Here is a 20120-nt window from a genome sequence, read left to right as displayed (position 1 = left end):
CTAACTATCAGAATAAAGGGAATACAAACTTCATTTGTTAGATGTTCATAGACAATTGCATTTTTACCTGCACAGAACAGCTGCCTTCGCAAGTCAGAGAAGCTCTTTGTTTCCTTTGCGAAACCCTTCCTGGGTAAGCCAGTGTCAAGGTGACTTTAGCTAGATGGATTTCTCAATGCATTTTGCTCACATACAAGATATCTGATCAGCCAGAGCCCTTAGGGGTTCATGCTCATTCTACCCATTCTATGGCTACTTCTGCTGCGCTCTGGTCAAGAGTGCCCTTGGATGACATTTGTTCTGGCTACTTGGGCTTCCTCTCATACCTTTATCTCTCATTATAAATTGGATTTAATATCCAGAAGAAGGGCAGCTTTTGGCACTGCAGTGCTCCAGAATATCCTTCCTTAAGGACCTCCCAAGTGTTTGGTAGCTGGGGACTCTGTCCCATAGGTTGCTGATCAAATGAAGTTAACTACTTCAGATAAAGAAGTTATGTACTCACCATAACATTCCATGTAAGTAGGTAACTTTGTCAGCATCCGTCCCTCCTTCCCCTAACCTAGTCCTTTGGCTATCTGAATCCTAAAATGATTCAGCCTTTTGGTATTCGCTAGGTTAGGTGTTGGCTTTTTTTTTTTTAGGTTGTTTGTCTTGGTGAAGTTGTATAATGAGCAAATGTGATCTGAGGGCTGGATGGAGGTAGCAGTGTATTATGGGTAAAGGGGAGGAGCTTGGACCTCAGATCTTTAGCTTGGAAAGCTGCCGGCTCGGATCCATGTCAGATCTGATACCCACAGGCTGCTGACAAATGAAGTTACCTACTCAGATGGAATGTTATGGTGAGTACATAACTTCTGTCCTGTGTCGGATGTATAAAGAAAAAAGAAGTTTGCATTTCAAGGTTGAAGCCATCTGCTTGACCTCCCATGTTGTTTGTTTGAGTTTCAGTTAACAATGCAAAGATTTTTATGTTGACAAAACTGATGGAATGTTAAAGGATAGAGTTAGGGAACATTTATATAGCTTTTGTACTAGTTTAGCCACCAATGCTTTGTTGAAGCATGTGAAGGATACTGATGAACAGCATGCTTTTAGGTTTCTACTGATGTATGTGGTTAATCCTAGTTTGCATGAGGGGGATGTTCGGAATTTTACTGAGACATTGGAGGTCAAGTGGATTATTTGTTTAACAGGTGACCAAGGTAAGGGTTTAAATGAGAAGGTCCCTTTAAAACCTATTTTAAAGGGACACCGTCTTAGGACATACTATTTCATGATGTTTTTGTGTGTTTCAATGTATTGTACTCTGAGATGTGTTTTTATATATGTATCTATTTGCTACATTTTTATATGTATATTTTCTATATACATATTTCATTTTTTATTTGAGTGAGTTACTGATAGGTAATGCTTTTTGATATTTGCTTAATTGGACTATTGGGGATGGTTCTGTTCTTTGATTGGCTGTCAATGATTTGTATTTGATATAAATTGATAGTTGATGACAATGGTAAAGTTTTATGGCCTGAAGAAGCTGTTGTGCCCTTACCAGTTATATATTTTTATTTTACTTTTATGACACCTTGAAGGGCAGTTGTAATAAATTATCGACCATGTTAAGTTTTCTTGAGTGAGTTTATAATCCTCTGGGAGGTGATATATACAAAATACTTAAGAATTTGCTTAGGCGATATGGTTGAAAGCTCTAATATATGATGAGTTAAAAAGAGTATTGCAAGATGTTTTAAAGGTGGAAGTTGACAGGATTAGAACTGGATCAAAGGGTGCAGGCTTTGCACGTTTATGTGCTGCCCTTGCTGCTGTATTCTTTCAATCATTTCCGGTCAGTGCCCTGAGTATTTTTTGAAGGCAGTTAAGAATATAATGAGAAATTTTGTTTAGGATGGTAATAAGGCATGCATCCCATGGGGGAAGCCAATACTATCTAAAGATGTAGAAGGATAAAATTGTTACAGATCCTTATTTATCGGTTAATGCTGGGCAGTTTAAATTATTGTATTTAACTATGAAACCTTATGATGCCAAATGAAGAAAATTAACAGGGTTGCTTGGTACTGTGGTGAAATATTTGATAGAATAAACTTTGTTTAGAAGTATTATGGAAGGAGAAGGGACCCCTTGTGTATGCTGATGCCAGGTTTGGAGACCTTGATAAATATTTTTAGCTTCCCCAGAAATAAGTCCACGATTGAATTTGATCTTAGCTTTTGGTTGTAGTAATGTGGGGCTTTAAAAGCAGATTGGTATATGGAGGTGGGAGGCCATATGAACTGTTGTGCTTTTTTTTTATCTTAATGGTTTGAGGTGCTTGATCTCAAGTTCACCAGATGTTTGACTGCACAGTGCTTTAGGAACAGGATATGAAGGGATGGTTGGTACTGATAGAAGAATTGGACTTGCTGCTTCCACCATTCCCATAGTGTTGCCATCATTGGTTCTGGAAGCAAGAGGAGATGGCTCTGTTATGAGAAGTCTGGTTAACTGGGAACATGAGGCATTGTGGGAGCTTAACCCTGGTTTACAGCAGAAAGTGAATGATACTGGGGTTCTCTTTTAGATGCATCAAAAAATGATGGTATTGAATATGACAATTATGCTATGTAACTAATTCTAGGTGATTTAGAATATGTGAGTAGAAATGCTTGCACAAATATTTTGTATTCCTCAAAGTTTAAACAAGATCTTTACAACTGTAGACACATTTACTGGAACTGAAGTGAAGGTGTTATTGGAACTTGGGAAAATATTTTGGGTTATGTTCACAGGTGGTAGGTTTTAGGATGAGTTTATATTAGCTAAGAGCGACCCAGGGTTATAACTGTAGCAAAGGCATTGTTGTTACTTGGATATGATAGGCAGATTCACTGCACTAAGAATGAAAAGAATTGGGGGGGGGATTCATGAGGGTACCATGATGTCTACACCCCCCATATATACATTGCAGTTCCCATTTGGTATTCAGCAACAGTCTTATGGTGCTACACAGCGCACTTGCACAAAGACATACAACAGTGAGTATGGCTGCTCGTGGCTATGCTGAATGCCACTGTAGCAGTCCGGGGGAAGAGCCATGTGCTAAAAAGGAAGCCGATCTGGTGGTCCACTGCCATAAGCAAACTTTTTACAACAAAAGGAAGAAACTGTTGCAGAAAAGAGGAAAATCCCAGGATGCAAAATACTCCTTTACCAGCCTCAGTAAGAAGCTGAGATCCCTCAAAATCCTCCAAAACTAGTTAAGAAAATAAAATTGCCAAAGATTCCAAAGACAACCACAAGGCATTCTATAGCTATGTCAAGAATCTAAATGGCAATGCTCAGATCTGCTCTGAGCTACAACAGAATGGCATTAAATATACTGATCCCAAGGATATTGCCAATACCCTGGCAAATAGATTCAGAGCCAACTTCACCCCCCTCTCACCCCGTAAAGGGCCCATCTCAATACCAACAGATTGCCAAATTCCAGTAATAACAGCCACATAGGTAAAAAACACACTCTCCAAAGCTAAGAATACAGCATCCATGAGACCAGACGACATCCCAGGCTGTGTATCACCTCACTTAAGTGTGTCATATTTAAACATAGCCTCACCTCAGTCTTCGTGCCCACAGAGTGGTGCACAGCTACAGTTATCCCACTCCACAAGGGGGGATCCACCTTGGATCCTGGGAACTACTACCCCATCAGTCTGACGAGTCTGATCTGCAAGGCCATGGAACGTAATGTTATGGAACTTATAAACAAAGACATCGGCAACCTTCAAACACTGGACCCTACCCAGTTTGAGTTTGTGAAGGGCCAATTTTGTCTCCTGAACCTGATTGACTTCTTCAAATTAGTCTCCAGAGCTGTGGACGAGGGTAAGGAGGTCTGCACAGCCTATCTGGACCTCACCAAAGCCTTTGACACCATCCTCCACTCTGGAAACATAAATAAACTTACTAAGCTGGGCATTAATCCCTTCGTCATTCGATAAGTTGCCAGCTGGCTTACTGACAAGAACCCACAGTGGAAAAGTAGCCAACTCCAAGTCCAGCTCCAGACAAATGACAAGTGGAGAACTTCAGAGTTCAGTCCTGGGACTGCTATTATTTGGCATCTACTTCTCTGAGTTACTGTCAACACAAAGGGACCCTGGCTAACAAAGTTCACAGATGACTGCAAACTGGGAGCCATTATTGAATCCCCAAATGATGTGGATATTTTACAAAAGGGCCTTACAGACTCAGATGCTTGGTGCCAGAGCCATGAGCTCAATCTCAATGCCAAGAAATGTATAGTTATCCCCTTTGGGAAAAAACATGTACCCGTGAATTACCACATAGGTAGCATTACACTAAACACCGAAAGTGTGATGAGACTTGGGGACACAGGTGGACAGTGGTCTCGCCTTCGATAACCACATCACCACAACAGTCAGGAAATCCTTCTATGTGGCACACCTCATCACTAAGGACTTTTCATTCAGAAAAAAGGAGGTCATTGTCCCACTGTACTCATCCCTCATTATACCCATTTAGAGTACAACACCCCGTTTGGTATGTACCTCTCAAGACATCTGCAACAACTGAAAAGCTTCAGACATACATCACTAAAAGAATTACAGGCCTAAAGCAGATGCCCTATGCTGACCGTCTAAAAAAAACTCCAACTATACTCTGTCGCATATCATCTACTCAGAGATGATCTCGCTTAACATACAAGGCCATGTAAAACCCAGAGCTGTTGGACATGCTACACTTAAAGAAATTGCAATCTCTCAGAGCCACATGCTGCAGGGATCTAAACCTTGCCATCACAATGAACAAAACATGCTGGAGGGATAGGATGTTCTTCGTGTTTCACTGTTGCAGTCATTACATTTGGGTAATCTGCTGGCAGGTTGCCCTCAGTCAGCCTGATTAACAAATCCACAATGAAAACAAAAAGAAAAACGGAACTAGTAAGATAAAAGAGCGAATCGCAACCAAAAACTTTCTCGAAGCTATTTATTGACATAAGACAATAAAACAAATATCACTTCACTTAGCGCTTTCACCCGTTCACATCACGGGTTTCATCAGAGTGAAGACATTGTAATAGCAGCCACTTTAAATAGATGAAAATGTCCAACCATATCACTTAATTAATTAGTTACTAAATTAGTCAATTAAATAAACAGTCTTCCTAACAGAGTTACGTAGTAGTAGAAAATAGTTTAAAAATATAAACGTTTGTATACATTTACAACAAGTGATACACTTTAGCCTTAGTATAATAGTGTATTCATAAATGTGAAACCATGTCTTCTTTATAAATACTAATTGTATTCTCCTTGTAAGGTAAATAATTCCTTTGCATAATATCTGTCCGTTTAAAAACAACAATGTGTGTATATAAGAGAAAATATAATTATTTAAATAAATAGTTTAAATAAATAGATGGTGGATGTATAGATCAGTTTAGTAATATAATATATAAATACATAATAATTTAATAATTTGATAAATAAATAAATATTAATAAATATGTATAATAACTTAACTAACTATCTATTCCTAATATTAATTGTGAAATATATAATAAAATAACATTAAATAGTATAATATAGTTAACCTTAAAAAACATATATGTAAGTGTGTATAGAAAATTTCCTAAATATTGTAAGATTTTAATTATTTAAAATGTGACATTATTTCAGAAGGTGGATTTTCTGTATATAATTATACAGATAGATTATTAAGTGAAAATGATATATCACTTTTTAAAAAAGGTTTTAAATTCATTCCTAATTTTAAGACAGATATTGGTAAAATTTTGTTAAATTTTTAAAATTTACGTTAGACTTTTAAATTTGAAAATGTTTTTTAAAAACAGGGCGGACACGGATCTGACAACAGATACTAGGAATTTCACACTTAAAAGGTCAAGTACTTTCATACCACCTAGTAATCCAGTTATTTATCTTTTTGAAATGCTATGTGAAACACAAATAAGAAAAGTATGGAAGGAAACGCATTTGACAGAAGACAACTTAACAACAGCAGAAAGATACTGTTTGAGAGAATTAAGTATGTCCAGTGATTTAAGAATTATGAAGCCCGATAAAGGGGGTGGGGTAGTGATTATGAGTAATGTGGACTACCAGCACAAAATGATTTGCATGTTAAGTGATGACACTACGTATATACCAGTCTCAAGATATGATATGATTAAAGCCTACACAAAAATTGACTGGTTATTATACGGTTTGCTTACTGAAGGTAGTATTACAAAAGAAGAATATGATTATTTATTAGTGGAATTTCCAATGACCCCATCCCTTTTCGGGATACCCAAAATACACAAAAGCATTTCAAACCCACCATTCAGACCTATAGTGTCAGCAAAACAATCTAAAACTGAAGCAATAGCACATTACATTGATATCAATTGTAGTGAAGTGGTTAAAAACATTAGACACATATTAAAAGATTCTTGGAACTGCATAGAGAATTTAAAGGAATATGATAAAACAGATTTAGAAAAAAACTTTTTTGTTACAATAGATATTGTTAATTTATTTTCTGTTATACCTCAAGAGGAAGGATTACGATTGTTTGAAGCTAGTTTAGACTACTATGGTAAATTTAGTACAACAAAACGAAAATTACTAGTAGAACTTATGGAAATGGTTCTTGAGAACAATTTTTTTCAGTTTGCAAATGAATATTACAAACAAAGTTCAGGTGTAGCAATGGGTGCAAGATGCGCACCTGTTTTTGCTAATTTAGTGTTGGCAATGTGGGAGAAAGAAAAAGTTTTTACTAGTAGGTTTTGGTCAAAAGTAGACATGTACCTAAGATTTTTGGACGACATTTTGTTGTTTTGGAAAGGTACATTGGATGAATTGAAAGAATTTGTTACATATTTAGAGAGTACTACTACGTTTTTAAAGTTTACTTACAATATTAGTAATGAAGAATGTGAATACCTGGATATAAAATTAAGGAAAACTAAAGAAAATATAGAATCAAATATTTATCGAAAAAAGACATTTTCCAACTCCTATCTTCATTTTAAGAGCTGTCACCCTTATTTCCAAAAATACAATTTGGTTAAGGGACAAATGGTGAGACTGTCGAGGATTATTAGTGAGGATGAGGAGTTTTTTCAACAGCTAGACATTCTATCAAATATGTTTTTAGATAGGGGTTATCCCAACAACATCTTGGATCAAATTAAAAAGGAAGTTGGAGAAAAAATATTTATTAACTTTAAGCCTATACTAAAATATGGTATTTGTAAGAATAAACTAGAAAACGAGAAAAAAGGTCAAAACCTTTCTTGTGCATTGGTTTTACCTTACACTAGTAACATTAAAACAATGTCAGATGGCATAAAAGAGACTTGGAAGAACTTATTCAACAATCAAACAGAAATAATGAAATGTTTAGGTGATGAAGCTAAGATTGTTTTTAGTAGAGGTAAAAATCTAAAGGATTATTTTGAAAATGAAATTACATACAGAAATTCTCAAATGAGAAAATGTGGATTTTGCAAATGTTGCAGATATATAAATGATGGACCTTATGTGACCATTAAAGGTCTAAACCGGACTATTAGATGTCCGGGGAATGTGAATTGTAATACGAAATTAGTAGTATACTTAGCTAGTTGTTTGACTTGTCAAGCACATTATATAGGTAAAACTATTAGAAAGCTAAGGGAAAGAATTACTGAACACAATAGGGACATCAAAAACAAAAAATCCACTAATTCTCTATATATACACAGCACAACTTGTACAGATTTTAAGAAATTTTTATTTTTTGTTATTGATAGAATACCTCAAAATTGTGTTAAAGAAGGAGATGTTAATAGTTTGTTAGAATTGAAGGAGTGTCTCTGGCAGTTAAGGCTAAATGCATATAACCAGCCAGGTATTAATGAACATATTTCTATTGCTTCATATTTAAAATTAAAATCTTACAATATTTAGGAAATTTTCTATACACACTTACATATATGTTTTTTAAGGTTAACTATATTATATTATATTATACTATTTAATGTTATTTTATTATATATTTCACAATTAATATTAGGAATAGATAGTTAGTTAAGTTATTATACATATTTATTAATATTTATTTATTTATCAAATTATTAAATTATTATGTATTTATATATTATATTACTAAACTGATCTATACATCCACCATCTATTTATTTAAACTATTTATTTAAATAATTATATTTTCTCTTATATACACACATTGTTGTTTTTAAACGGACAGATATTATGCAAAGGAATTATTTACCTTACAAGGAGAATACAATTAGTATTTATAAAGAAGGCATGGTTTCACATTTATGAATACACTATTATACTAAGGCTAAAGTGTATCACTTGTTGTAAATGTATACAAACGTTTATATTTTTAAACTATTTTCTACTACTACGTAACTCTGTTAGGAAGACTGTTTATTTAATTGACTAATTTAGTAACTAATTAATTAAGTGATATGGTTGGACATTTTCATCTATTTAAAGTGGCTGCTATTACAATGTCTTCACTCTGATGAAACCCGTGATGTGAACGGGTGAAAGCGCTAAGTGAAGTGATATTTGTTTTATTGTCTTATGTCAATAAATAGCTTCGAGAAAGTTTTTGGTTGCGATTCGCTCTTTTATCTTACTAGCCTGATTAACAAAGTCTTGGGTCATGCGTCGGTTGCTTTCCCTTCTTCCATGATGTCAGGTCATCAGGGTATAAAACATGCAGCTGACGCCATTACATCAGTCTTTCTTGCCACGCGGTGCCTGAAGCAGAAGCAGTTCGCAAGTGCCGGTCGGCCAACTCCTGAAATTTTCGTTTTTGAAATTCAGAACCAAAGTCCTCAACTAAAAGCTAAGTACCCCATTGGGGAAACTTTTTCTTGCTCCTTACCGATGTCAGTAAAAGTTAATAATTGCATTACTTGTGGGAAGCAAATACCTCATAAGGATTTTCATTTGTACTGTATTCCTTGCCTAGGCCCTGACCACAATGTGCCTTGCTGTCGGTTTTGGGCTAAATTTAATCAACGCATGATTAAACGTCGGTATATTTTTGCTTCTAAATATTTTGGCTCAAGATTTAATTATCCAGAAATGTCGTCGGTTAGCAATCCGACTACTGGAATACCTAAAAAACGCAAAGAAAAAGACCGAGACCGTCGAGGTCCAAAAGTGACGACTCTTCTCCTAAGCTAGTCACCAGTACTCAGTGAGCCCCTGATACCCACTACTTCTGATTCGCAGGCCTCTACTGAGACCCACTTGGAGCCTGGTATGCCACGAGATGCTTCAATTATGGAACCCGCAGATGTCTCTACCTTAGATGGGTCCGGAGCTGCTGTGCAGGCACCGGTTTCTGAGGGTGTTTTCAGGCCTGCAGATTTGTATATTAGACTGACGCCATCTTCAAAACTAAGGCCAAAATCTAAATCTATGTCTATAAAAATGACACTTGGGCCACATGTGCAGGCCCCTATGCCTAAAAAACAAATGATCAAAATGGCTGAAGATTTAATTACTCTGATCAGGGATAGCCAACCCTCCCCCTTCTAAGAGGCCTAGGCAAGACATTGATTATGAATTTTCTGAACAGGATTCTATTTCTTCTGACTCCTCTAATGAACAGGATTTGTCTATTCCTACTTATGAGGACTCTGATGCAGAAGATTCCATTCCTTCTGCTTCTCTCCCTGAGGATTTTTCTTTTGGGGAAACTTTACATACCTTAAGGGAACATTTCCACTGGGAAAGTCAGGATTTCTCAGAATCTAAAAAGAGACTTGGGGATTTTCTTGTTCTTCCTCAGCGTAGGCCTTTGGCTATACCTCCTGTTCTAGACATTGTTGATGATGTTTTTGCAGAATCTAGTATGACTCCTGATTCTCTGCCTCTGGCTCCTTGTATGCCAGACAGATACTACAGGGTTCCTGACTCCCACAAATTCCTTTTCAAAAATCCTGTTGCTGATCCTGAAACCATTTCTCAGGGTCCCAAGGGCATTAAGGCCTCTACTGCTAAAAATCCTACCCTTTCTGATAGAGATTCCAGGGCGCTTGATAGATGGGGTAAGAAGGTTTACACGTCTGCATCCTTGGCAATCAGGGCTTTAAACTGTCAATTTCATATACTTAAATATCAACAGCATATCATGGGACTACTTAAACAGAAAATTATGTTAATCTTTGAATGTGTGGAACATAAAGATTTGCAGGATTTATTACATTCAGCTGAGCAAGTTGGAAAACATACTTTGCAATGTGGTTTTGATTCCTTGGAGGCTTTTTGCAGGGCTGCTGTAACTGGATCTATGCTAAGAAGGCATGCTTGGCTCAAAGAGCAAACTCTGCCTAACCATGTTAAAGCAAAATTGTTTGATGCTCCTTTACACACAGGACCATCTCTTTGGTAATAAGGCTGAAGAAGTGTTAAAAAAGATGGAAGATAAAGCTAAATCTATGCAAACTGTGAACGATTTATTACAAGTGCAACCTCCAAGGTTTAGTAGGCACTGGCGTACTAAGAACTGGTCCTTTCCAGTCCCCTCGAGAGCCGCTCAAGTCAAATCTAGAAGAAGGGTGTGGCAATGGGGACCCCCTGTGCGAACAGCTACGCCAATCTAGTATTGGCAGAATGGGAAGCCAGGGTGGTCCTATCTAGCCATGCATTTTCTCAATGCCTATTATATTATAAGAGATTTGCAGATGATATTTTTATTTTATTGCAGGGCATGACTGATGCCTTAATTTAATTTGTGCAATACTTAGAACTTAGTAGTGAATGTTTTAGGTTTGAGATGAATTATTCCCATGTATCGAGAGATTTTCTGGATACTAAGATAACATTGGTTGATGGATGCCTTCAAAGTTCACTTTTTCGGAAGTCCTGTAGGAAAAATGCCTTGTTGCACCAAAGGAGCATGCATCCTAGGCATGTTTTTAATAATATAGCCAAAGGGCAATTTTTGCGCATGTCTAGATTACATACAGAGGATAGTGAATATTCTACAGCGGCCTCTGCTTTGTAAGACGACTTAGTGATGAGAGGGTATAGGAAGGAGGATGTGCAGAGAACACATATGGATATAGATATGTTACGTGCGACTGGGGGAAACCATATTTTAACAGGATAAATGTGTCTCTAGCACAGGTAATGCATGTATTGGGAAGGGTAACCATCATCTTAGGTTACCCCTTACATATGGTAATAATATTCACCAAATATGTGATCTTATTAGTAAGCATTGGTCTATTTTACAGTCAGATGAAAAAGTTAGTAGTATAGTAGGTGAAAAACCTTCATTCACGTTTAAAAATAATATGTCCTTAAAAAGGCAGCTGTGTTATAAATCTACTAAATCTACAGTACAGCCTTTTAATAGAATAGGCACTTTTCCATGCAGAACCTGTAAAGCTTGTGTTTTTATCTGTAAAGAAAATGAATTTCAGCATGCTTTTTTGGATGTGTATTTTAAGGCTGGATTTTATGTGGATTGCAAATCAAAGGGGCTAGTTTATCTTTCTAAGTACAGACACTGTTTAGCGTTTTACATTGGGAAAACTTTACGAATGTTGAAAGAACGCATTCTGCAACATCAGGGTGATATTAGGAGAGTGAATCTATCAAATGCTCTAGCTAAGCATATCTCCCTCAACCCAGGTCATTCATTTGAATTTATGGTACTGGAAATAGTACCTCTAAGTTTAAGAAGAGGCGATTACAATAATAGATTAGAATTGGCAGAGACTAAATGGATTACTAAATTCCAGCTGCACAAGCTACCTGGTTTAAATGCTCTAGTCCCTTTAAAGCCTTTATTAAAAAAGCGTAGGTTGCATCAATGATTTTAATTGTATAATTGTCTTACATTGTTATATAAAGTATTTAGTTGTTTTTATGGATCTGAAGAAGCACTATCTGGTGTGAAAGGGCTTATCCTGTTGAATTGCAATAAATTTCTTATGCAGTAGCCGTGGTGGACACTTGATTTTGTTTATCTCAACATTCCAAAGGCTCCAGGTTTCAGTCACAAGGAACTTTTAAAACAAAACAATGGGGTGCCTCCACCTCCAAATCTGGAAACAACAAGGCACCTCCCAATAGTAAACTGTCTCAATGACTTCCCTCTACAATCACCAAGCACTTACCTTTTAGCCACCCCTTTGGGGGGAAAACTGGCACTTCATGCACGAAACTGGCAACTTATTACCCAGGACAAATGGGTTTTAAATGTAGTATCCCAGGGCTACAGATTTCATTTCCACACGTTGCCAATCCCAAACAGATGGCCAGATCTGCCCCCAAATCAGTGGGCAGATGCCCAGAAACAAGTTCTGTCCCTCATGAACATGGGGGCTATTCAACCAGTACCAGAAGAGGAAAAGGGACAAGGTATCTATTCAAGACATTTCCTGGTACCCAGAAAAGACAAATCATGGTGTCCAATTCTGGACTTATCCACTCTAAACACATTTCTGGACATTCCAAAATTCAAGATGCTGACTCTTCAACATTTGCTACCTATGCTAGGCAAAGCTGCCTGGTTATTAACTTTAGACTTAAGAGGCTTACCTGCATATCCCAATCAGGGAATCTTGCAGAAGATACCTCTGCTTCAAAGCAGGCTACTTGCATTACCAGTTCTCTGCACTGCCCTTTGGCTTATCTACTGCGCCCAGGGTCTTAACAAAGTGCCTGGCACCAGTAATTGCATTTTGCAGGCAAAGAAATATTCAAATATATCCATACCTGGATGATTGTCTAATTCAGGCAGAAAACAAGGACATTCTTCTAAAGCATCTGGCATTTGTAAAAGGGTTCTAACTTGTCTAGGGTACACCATAAACGAAAAGAAATCACATCTGGTACCCTCTCAAAAATTACATTCCTGGGTGCAAGCTTGAATACAACTGCCCAGATGACTTACCTTATGTCAGATAAGCAAATTCAATTGGTGACTTACTTGAAATAGGTGGCCAAAAACCCTGCTATCTGCAAGAAAAATTCTGCAAGCCTTGGTGTTCATTGCCTCCTGCATTCTTCTAATTCCATATGCAAGACTGCATATGAGGAAACTTCAGTGGTACTTTAAAAAGTTTATGGAATCAACATTGTCACAGCCTGGAAACAATGATTCCTATTGTACCTTGCCTGCAACTAGAGTTCCTATGGTGGGCACAAATGTACCTACATACCAATCAGAAAGAGATGCTAGCTATACAGAATGCACTGACAGCCTTCAAGGACTACCATCATCCAGGACAACTATTGATAAAGACAGACAACACCACAGTTATGTGGTACATAAACAAGCAGGGGGTACACATTCCTACCCCCTTTGCAGACTAGCCATGGCATTGTGGAACATGGCCTTCACCTATCAAATACAACTACAAGCTCAATTCCTGCCAGGAAAGCTAAATACTCTGGCAGATGAACTAAGCAGAAATCTTATGGACCCACACAAATGGAAACTGGAACCATGAGTGTTCAACATGTTGACATGCAAATGTGGGGGAGCCCAGACATAGATTTTTTTGTCTCACCCCAAAACTATCAGTTGGACAAATTCTGCACAAGAATTCATCACAGAAAAGCTTGGAAAGTGGATGCTCTATCCTTAAGCTGGAAAAACCTATCAGTCTATGCTTTTCCCTCTGCCTCTGCTCTCCAAAGTTCTACTAAAAGTCAAACAGGACCAACCAGAAATGATTCTGATTGCTCCAGACTGGCCTCGCCAACACTGGTACCCACTCCTTCACAATGTATCGCACCTTCCTCCATGGCACCTGCCTCATACACCTTACCTACTGTCTCAGCAGAACTACCAAATTCTGCACACTCAGCTCCAAACTTTGAATCTTGCAGAATGGCTAATCAACTAAATTCACCCTTGGCATCCCTCAGCAAACCTGTGATGGATGTCATTTTGGAGGCTAGAAGGCCTAGTACTAGAAAATCTTATGCTGACAAATGGAAAAGATTCTGTGCCTGGTACCAATCACAAGGAATAAGTACAGAAATGCCCAATATTCCTCAGCTTCTGCAATACTTAACTGAGTTGCTTCACAAGGGCCTATATTTTTCTTCCATAAAAATCCATGCCTCTGCCATTTCAGCTCATTACAACACAGAACCTCCCCTCTTCTCTCATCCTCTGCTAAAGCAGTATCTCAGAGGGGCCAAAAATTTAAGACCTCCCTGGAGAGCACCAACTCCTGCATGGGACCTCAATTTAGTTTTGGAAAAACTCACTCTCCCTTCTTTTGAGCCAGCTGCTACTGCAAACCTAAAATTTATCTCCTGGAAAACAGCTTTCCTTTTACCATTCACTTCAGCTAGAAGGATTTCAGAATTACAGGCTCTTATGGCAGTGGAGCCTTTCACTATTTTTCATCCGGACAGGGTGGCTTTCAGGACCAATCCATCTTTCATGCCTAAGGTGGTATCCAGTGTGGCTCTTAATCAGACCATTCATCTGCCAACTTTCTTTCCCAATCCACAGATCAAGGGTGAGCGGATTCTGCATTCATTGGATGTACACAGACAACTTAGATTCTGCTTAAACAGGACAAAATTTCTAAGAAAATCTGAACAACTGTTGGTGGCATTTGCTGCAGGGGCAGAGGGAAAGGCTATTTCAAAGCAGACTATTTCCAAATGGATAAGCCATTGTATTCATTTTTGCTATTTGCACCATGGTAAACCTATCCCCAAGGGGATCAGATCTCATTCCACCAGGGCTGCATCTACTTCTGCAGCCTTTCTCAGAGGGGTTCCTACCAGAGACATTCTAGAAGTTGCTACCTGGAGCTCAGTTCATATGTTCACAAAGCATTACCATTTACCTCTCTTCTCTAAATCCAGAGCTGGCTTTGCCACTGCTGTCCTGCATGGCCTTATAGCTGCTCCTAATGCTGTATAAATCCATCCCCCACCCATAGCTTTGGGATTCTACCCAAATGTAATGACTGCAACAGTGAAACACGAAGAACATAGTACAGTTGTGTACACCTATCATAAATGTAGATGTTCGAGTGTATTCACTGTTGCAGTCCTGGTTACCCACCCTCCAGCCCCCTGTGTTTCTGTTACTATACCTCTCCTTTCTTTTAGAGGTATATATTTTGTATTTTAAATTATATATACACACACACACACACACACATATATATATATATATATATATATATATATATTTTTTTTTTTTTTTTTTGCTCCGTATTTGGGGGGCACCTGACATCTGGGGCAAGAAAAACTGATGTAATGGCGTCGGCTGCATGTTTTATACCCCTGATGACCTGACATCATGGAAGAAGGGACAGCAACCGATGCAGGACCCAAGTCTTTGTTAATCAAGCCAACTGAGGGCAACCTGCCAGCAGATTACCCAAATGTAATGACTGCAACAGTGAATACACTCGAACATCTACATTTATGGTAAGTGTACAAAACTCTGCTTTCCTGACCCAGAGACTCCCTAGACTCTGCAATAGTCAAGCAGAGCGTCTCTTTGGCCCTCTTCAAAAGGAACCTTGACGACTGGATGGGAGATAGGAAATTCACCCAGGGATCACGTCAGTCACCCTGCTAGATAGGGGTCCAGAGAAGTAAATATTGTGGGAAGAAATAGCCAGGGAATTGTTATGGCTAGGCTTGTATAGGCCCTATGGCCAATAGCCTAGTACCAACCTATGAATTATTCATGTGCGCTCACCCCTAGAACCACCTCCAGAAAGGCATCTGCATGTAAAGTGATTTCACTTGACTGTGTAGATCAGCATGTGCATCCCAACCATGTTATGGTATTTGCTGTGTTCAGTTACCTACCTTGACCATAGGACATTGACTGGGAGGGAGTCAGTGGACATCAGGAATAATGCATATTTGAAATGCCTTCACATCACAGGCATCAATACAGGGATTGGGGGTGTGGGGAACAATAGCCATCAGGGATACTTTCAGCTAAAATGCTATAATGGCATGGTCATCACTACAGGGATCAGGAGTGGGTAGAAAAGCTAGAAACTAGGGATTCTGCAAAAGTGTCATAACAGCAAATAAACTAATGCAGTGCTGAGGCAGCTCCCTATTGAAATAAATGTGTCATAACAGCACATAAACTAATGCAGTGCTGAGGCAGCTCCCTATTGAAATAAATGTGTCATAACAACTCATAAACTAATGCAGTGCTAAGGCTATTGAATTAAATGTCATAATCACACAAACTAATACAGTGCTGAGGCAGCTCCTTATTGAAATGTTTTCAGCTGAAATGCCGAGTGTTGTCAACAAACTGCAGAATAAAAGAGAGAGAGAGAGACCAAAACCCAGGAAAAGAGTGAATCTCAAAGATTGCTTTTCTGGTTTGAGCTTCTTTTTTGCAGGGTGGACAAGCCCCCTGCACCCCTGAACATGTATATACCAACACTGAGGCTACCATAGCATGGAGAAAAGGGAATATCCCGATAAGTGGCCATCTTGAACATGGTTTTTATGTCCATTTTTCGATCATTCAGTCTCCTTGTTTCAAGACTTACTCTTGTGGGTCTGGTACTAGAGAGAAACACAAGCCACCAGTGGAACTACAAGAGAGCCCTAACAGTACTAAAACTGTGATAGTGGTCAGTGGGTGGGGAAACCATAGGAGGAAAGACTAGTCAGAGGAACAGGTGTGCGTGTGTGTGCGCGTGTGTGTGTGTGAAGGGGTACTTGTATTTGTGTGGAAAGTAACTGTAAGTAGGATGTCATTGCCTACATGAGCAGCAGTTTGCTGCTGCAATATGCAGATCATGCATGTTGTAGTGGTAACTGTGATTTAGAAACAGGGAAATTGGCCAGTTCTGAGGTCTTTCCTCATTGCTGCTGACATGTCTCTGAATCATAAATTAGCCATGATCAGAGCAGAGCCTCATAGACCCTTTCATGAATCTCCAGGCTTGTTGTTTATAATAATGGTTACTAAGAAGGTTATTACAAAGAAATGGAAAACAGATTCATTTCCAAATTTAGACACTAGTGGAGATGAATGAATAGGATAAAAGGGAGTCATGGCTAAAAAGATTTCATGGATTAAATATGTTGCTAGGTGCCTACTGCTGCATTATGTGTAAAGGTGTGCTCTGACAAATGAAAATAAGGGTTGTTTTATATAATATGCTGGAGAGGAAACTTGTAATTAAGTGAAAAAATGAATTTTCTGCCTTTTCACTGTGCTGCATTAGCTTGGTATTTTTGATTTTTAAAGTTTGGTGGGCTGACTAACTTTTTTGAATGAAATGCTCCCAGCATCTCTTAACTTCTTTGCTCAAGAATGCAGGAAACAGCCAAACATAATGCCTCCCAAAATCAAGGATAATTTTAAATACAACTGTAATTCACTTTCTGCTCTGGCGACTCCTAACCGGGAAAAAGCCGAAAGACACAAACAAACTGTAATTCACTTAAAGAGCTAATGGAATGATATGTTTTATATCGACATGCATCTTCTGGGCAATAAGAATTATGGAACTAATGTCAGGCATTATTGACTTACTGTAATCCTCAGTGACTTAACCAGAAAATCAATAATTTGCAAAGGACAGAAGCACAAATATGGGACAGTATCAGGGACATTGGAGAGGTATGCCTTCTGGTAGCTGAAGTATAGATTTGTTTGTTAAGTAACTTGTGTATTATAGCTGCTTGTATGACTTACATGGTTATCTCTGCTGAATGCATTGGAAATTTCTTGTTTTAAAATGGTTGTTATTAATATTGGTAAAATAAGATGTTCTTTATGTGCTGCATATGTTATTTCCAATCAGGATTGGCAATGTGTCTATGAGTAGCACCTGTTATGATGGAAATGCCCAGTTAATGGGGGCAATCTGATATGGGGGTAAAAAATGAGGACATCCTGGTGTAATGTTGTGCTGCTTTAAATGATGTATGTGATGAGGTTTGTAACAGTTCAGTATACAGTTGATCCTGACAGTATCGTTTTACATTGCTTTGAATGTAATAATGTTGAAGGTTAATAAATATTTTCTATTATAGGATCATAGGACATTATTAGGCTATTAGCCCTGAGGCCCTTAAGCCTTGTCAAGAATTTAGCCCATGTTCCAGCAAGTCAGCACCGATGCCCCTATTCAGCACAGGTGGAATCCCAGGGGTGTATTTTCTATTCCTATCCAGTTATCCAGGTTGTACTTATAAAGGGATAGTGGGGTACTCTGCTTGATGTGGAGAAGGAGTCTATTCCATAGAAGGAGTCTCTGGGACACAAATCTTTCCCACCAACAAGTTCTGTTGCTGTCACAGACCTGGATGAGGTCACGCATGTGGGTTACTCGAGTGGAGCTTGACTTGTGGATATGCAATAGTCACATCAAGGTGGGGTCTGAGATTACTGTGTGTGCCAGGCAGAGGTCACCTCTGAGGAGTCTGTGTGAGACCAAGTAGAGGGACAGGGCTTTTAGCCTATCTGTGTAGGGTAGACGTTTGAGGCCCTGGATTCTTCTGGTAAGGAACCTCTGTGGTGTCTCCAGCTGCTGCATGTGCTTTGTGAGGTACATGTCAAAAGGGGCATTGTACTAAATAATGGGTCTTATAAGGGAAGAATACAGGGAGGTTATAACCTCCTTGTCCCTGGATGAGATACCCTTCCTAATGAAGTGATGTAGAAACCCTTCCATACAATGGAGGCAATATGGTCAAAATTCAGGTTATCATCAACCTTGGTGCCCAAGTCCCTCACAACTGATTGTGTGCTTAGGACCTTGTTATCAGTGTAATAATTTGTGGGAAATGTCACTCTCCCCAAAGGGGATGATGATGCGTTTTTTGGCATTCAGTTTGAAGCCATGTTTCTGGCACCAGTCATTTGTTTGGGTGAGACCCTCTTGGAGGATGCCCACATCACTAGGAGAATTGGTGACAATGCCCCAGCTTTTAGTCATCTACAAACTTGGTCAGCCATAGCCCACTGGATTTGGCCTGCACCTCAGAAAAATATATCCCAAACAACAAAGGCCCCAAGACCAAGCCCTGGGGTACGCCACTCATTACAGGTCTACTGCTTGAGGTGTCATCCCCTATTTTGACTAGTCTGGTTCTATCAGTGAGCCAGTTTGCTACCCATCTGCTAACATACGGATTGATGCCTAGTTGAGAGAGTTTATCTATTATACCAGAGTGAGGAATAGTATCAAAGGCTTTGGCTAGATCAAGGTAGTTGGTGTACACCGTCTTCTCCTCGTCCATGGCTTTGATGACTGTCTGAAAGAAGTTGACCAAATTTAACAGGCATGACCTTCCCTTGATGAAAGCAAACTGGGATCAATTGTTTGGAAGTTTCCAATGTCCTTGTTAATGAGGTCCATGATAATCTGTTCCACGTCCTTGCAGATCAGGCTAGTTAGGCTGATAGGTGTATAATTTCCTGGATCAGTAGACGCTCCACCTTTGTGCAAAGGGATATCAGTGGCTGTCCTGCACTCAGCTGGGATGAAGCCAGTACTCAGGCTTTGGTTGAATAAGGTGCCTAATAGTGCTGCAAGTTCCGGCCTGAGTTCATGCAGGATGCAGGCTGGGGTATTATGGGGTCCCATGGTGGCTGTATTTTTTTGCCTTTGACAGGCAATGATGACTTGCTCCCTACAGATAAGGGGAGTGCACAGGTGCTTGTGATGTCCTGATTTACTGACGGAAGGACAAAGGGGTGACATTTTCACTGAACCTGTCTGCCAGCAGGTTGGCTATATCTATGGCATTTGTATATGTATCCTTAACCACAATTTCTGAGCAGATCTGAGTGCTTTCTTTGAGATTCCAGACATATCTGAAGAAGGCCTTATGATTGCCTTCAGTAGATATGGGCAGTTGAACTCGAAGTTTGCTTTGGAGGATTTCACTAGTGCTCTTATGTGCTTGTTCAGGCTAAGGAGAGATTGCTTCCAATTAGACACCTGCTCCTTCTTGGTCCTGGACTGCATTTTTTTCCTTTTATTATAGAGTTTATTTATTGCAGAAGTCCACCAGTCAGGCTTACTCTTCCCTGAGGAGGAGGATTTTGTCCTGTTGGGTATTCCTGAT

At 38.9% G+C, this 20120-nt stretch overlaps 1 protein-coding gene across 1 annotated transcript in view; it reads left to right on the top strand.

The window, feature by feature from the left end:
• Positions 1–20120, top strand: part of LOC122814448 — a gene marked incomplete at its 5' end in the record, with an annotated part of 380650 nt that overhangs the window by 148161 nt on the left and 212369 nt on the right. Inside the window, 3 exons of the mRNA XM_044087028.1 lie at positions 5882–6267; positions 6880–7470; positions 7829–7866. Of these exons, the coding sequence (XP_043942963.1) occupies positions 5882–6267; positions 6880–7470; positions 7829–7866 (1015 nt within the window). The remainder of the gene's footprint in view (positions 1–5881; positions 6268–6879; positions 7471–7828; positions 7867–20120) is intronic.

The sequence above is a fragment of the Protopterus annectens genome, chromosome 10.part0, assembly GCF_019279795.1.
Source record: "Protopterus annectens isolate FY-2018-M chromosome 10.part0, PAN1.0, whole genome shotgun sequence".
NCBI classification, from domain to species: Eukaryota; Metazoa; Chordata; order Ceratodontiformes; family Protopteridae; genus Protopterus; species Protopterus annectens.
This window is presented reverse-complemented; position numbering and strand designations above follow the sequence as displayed.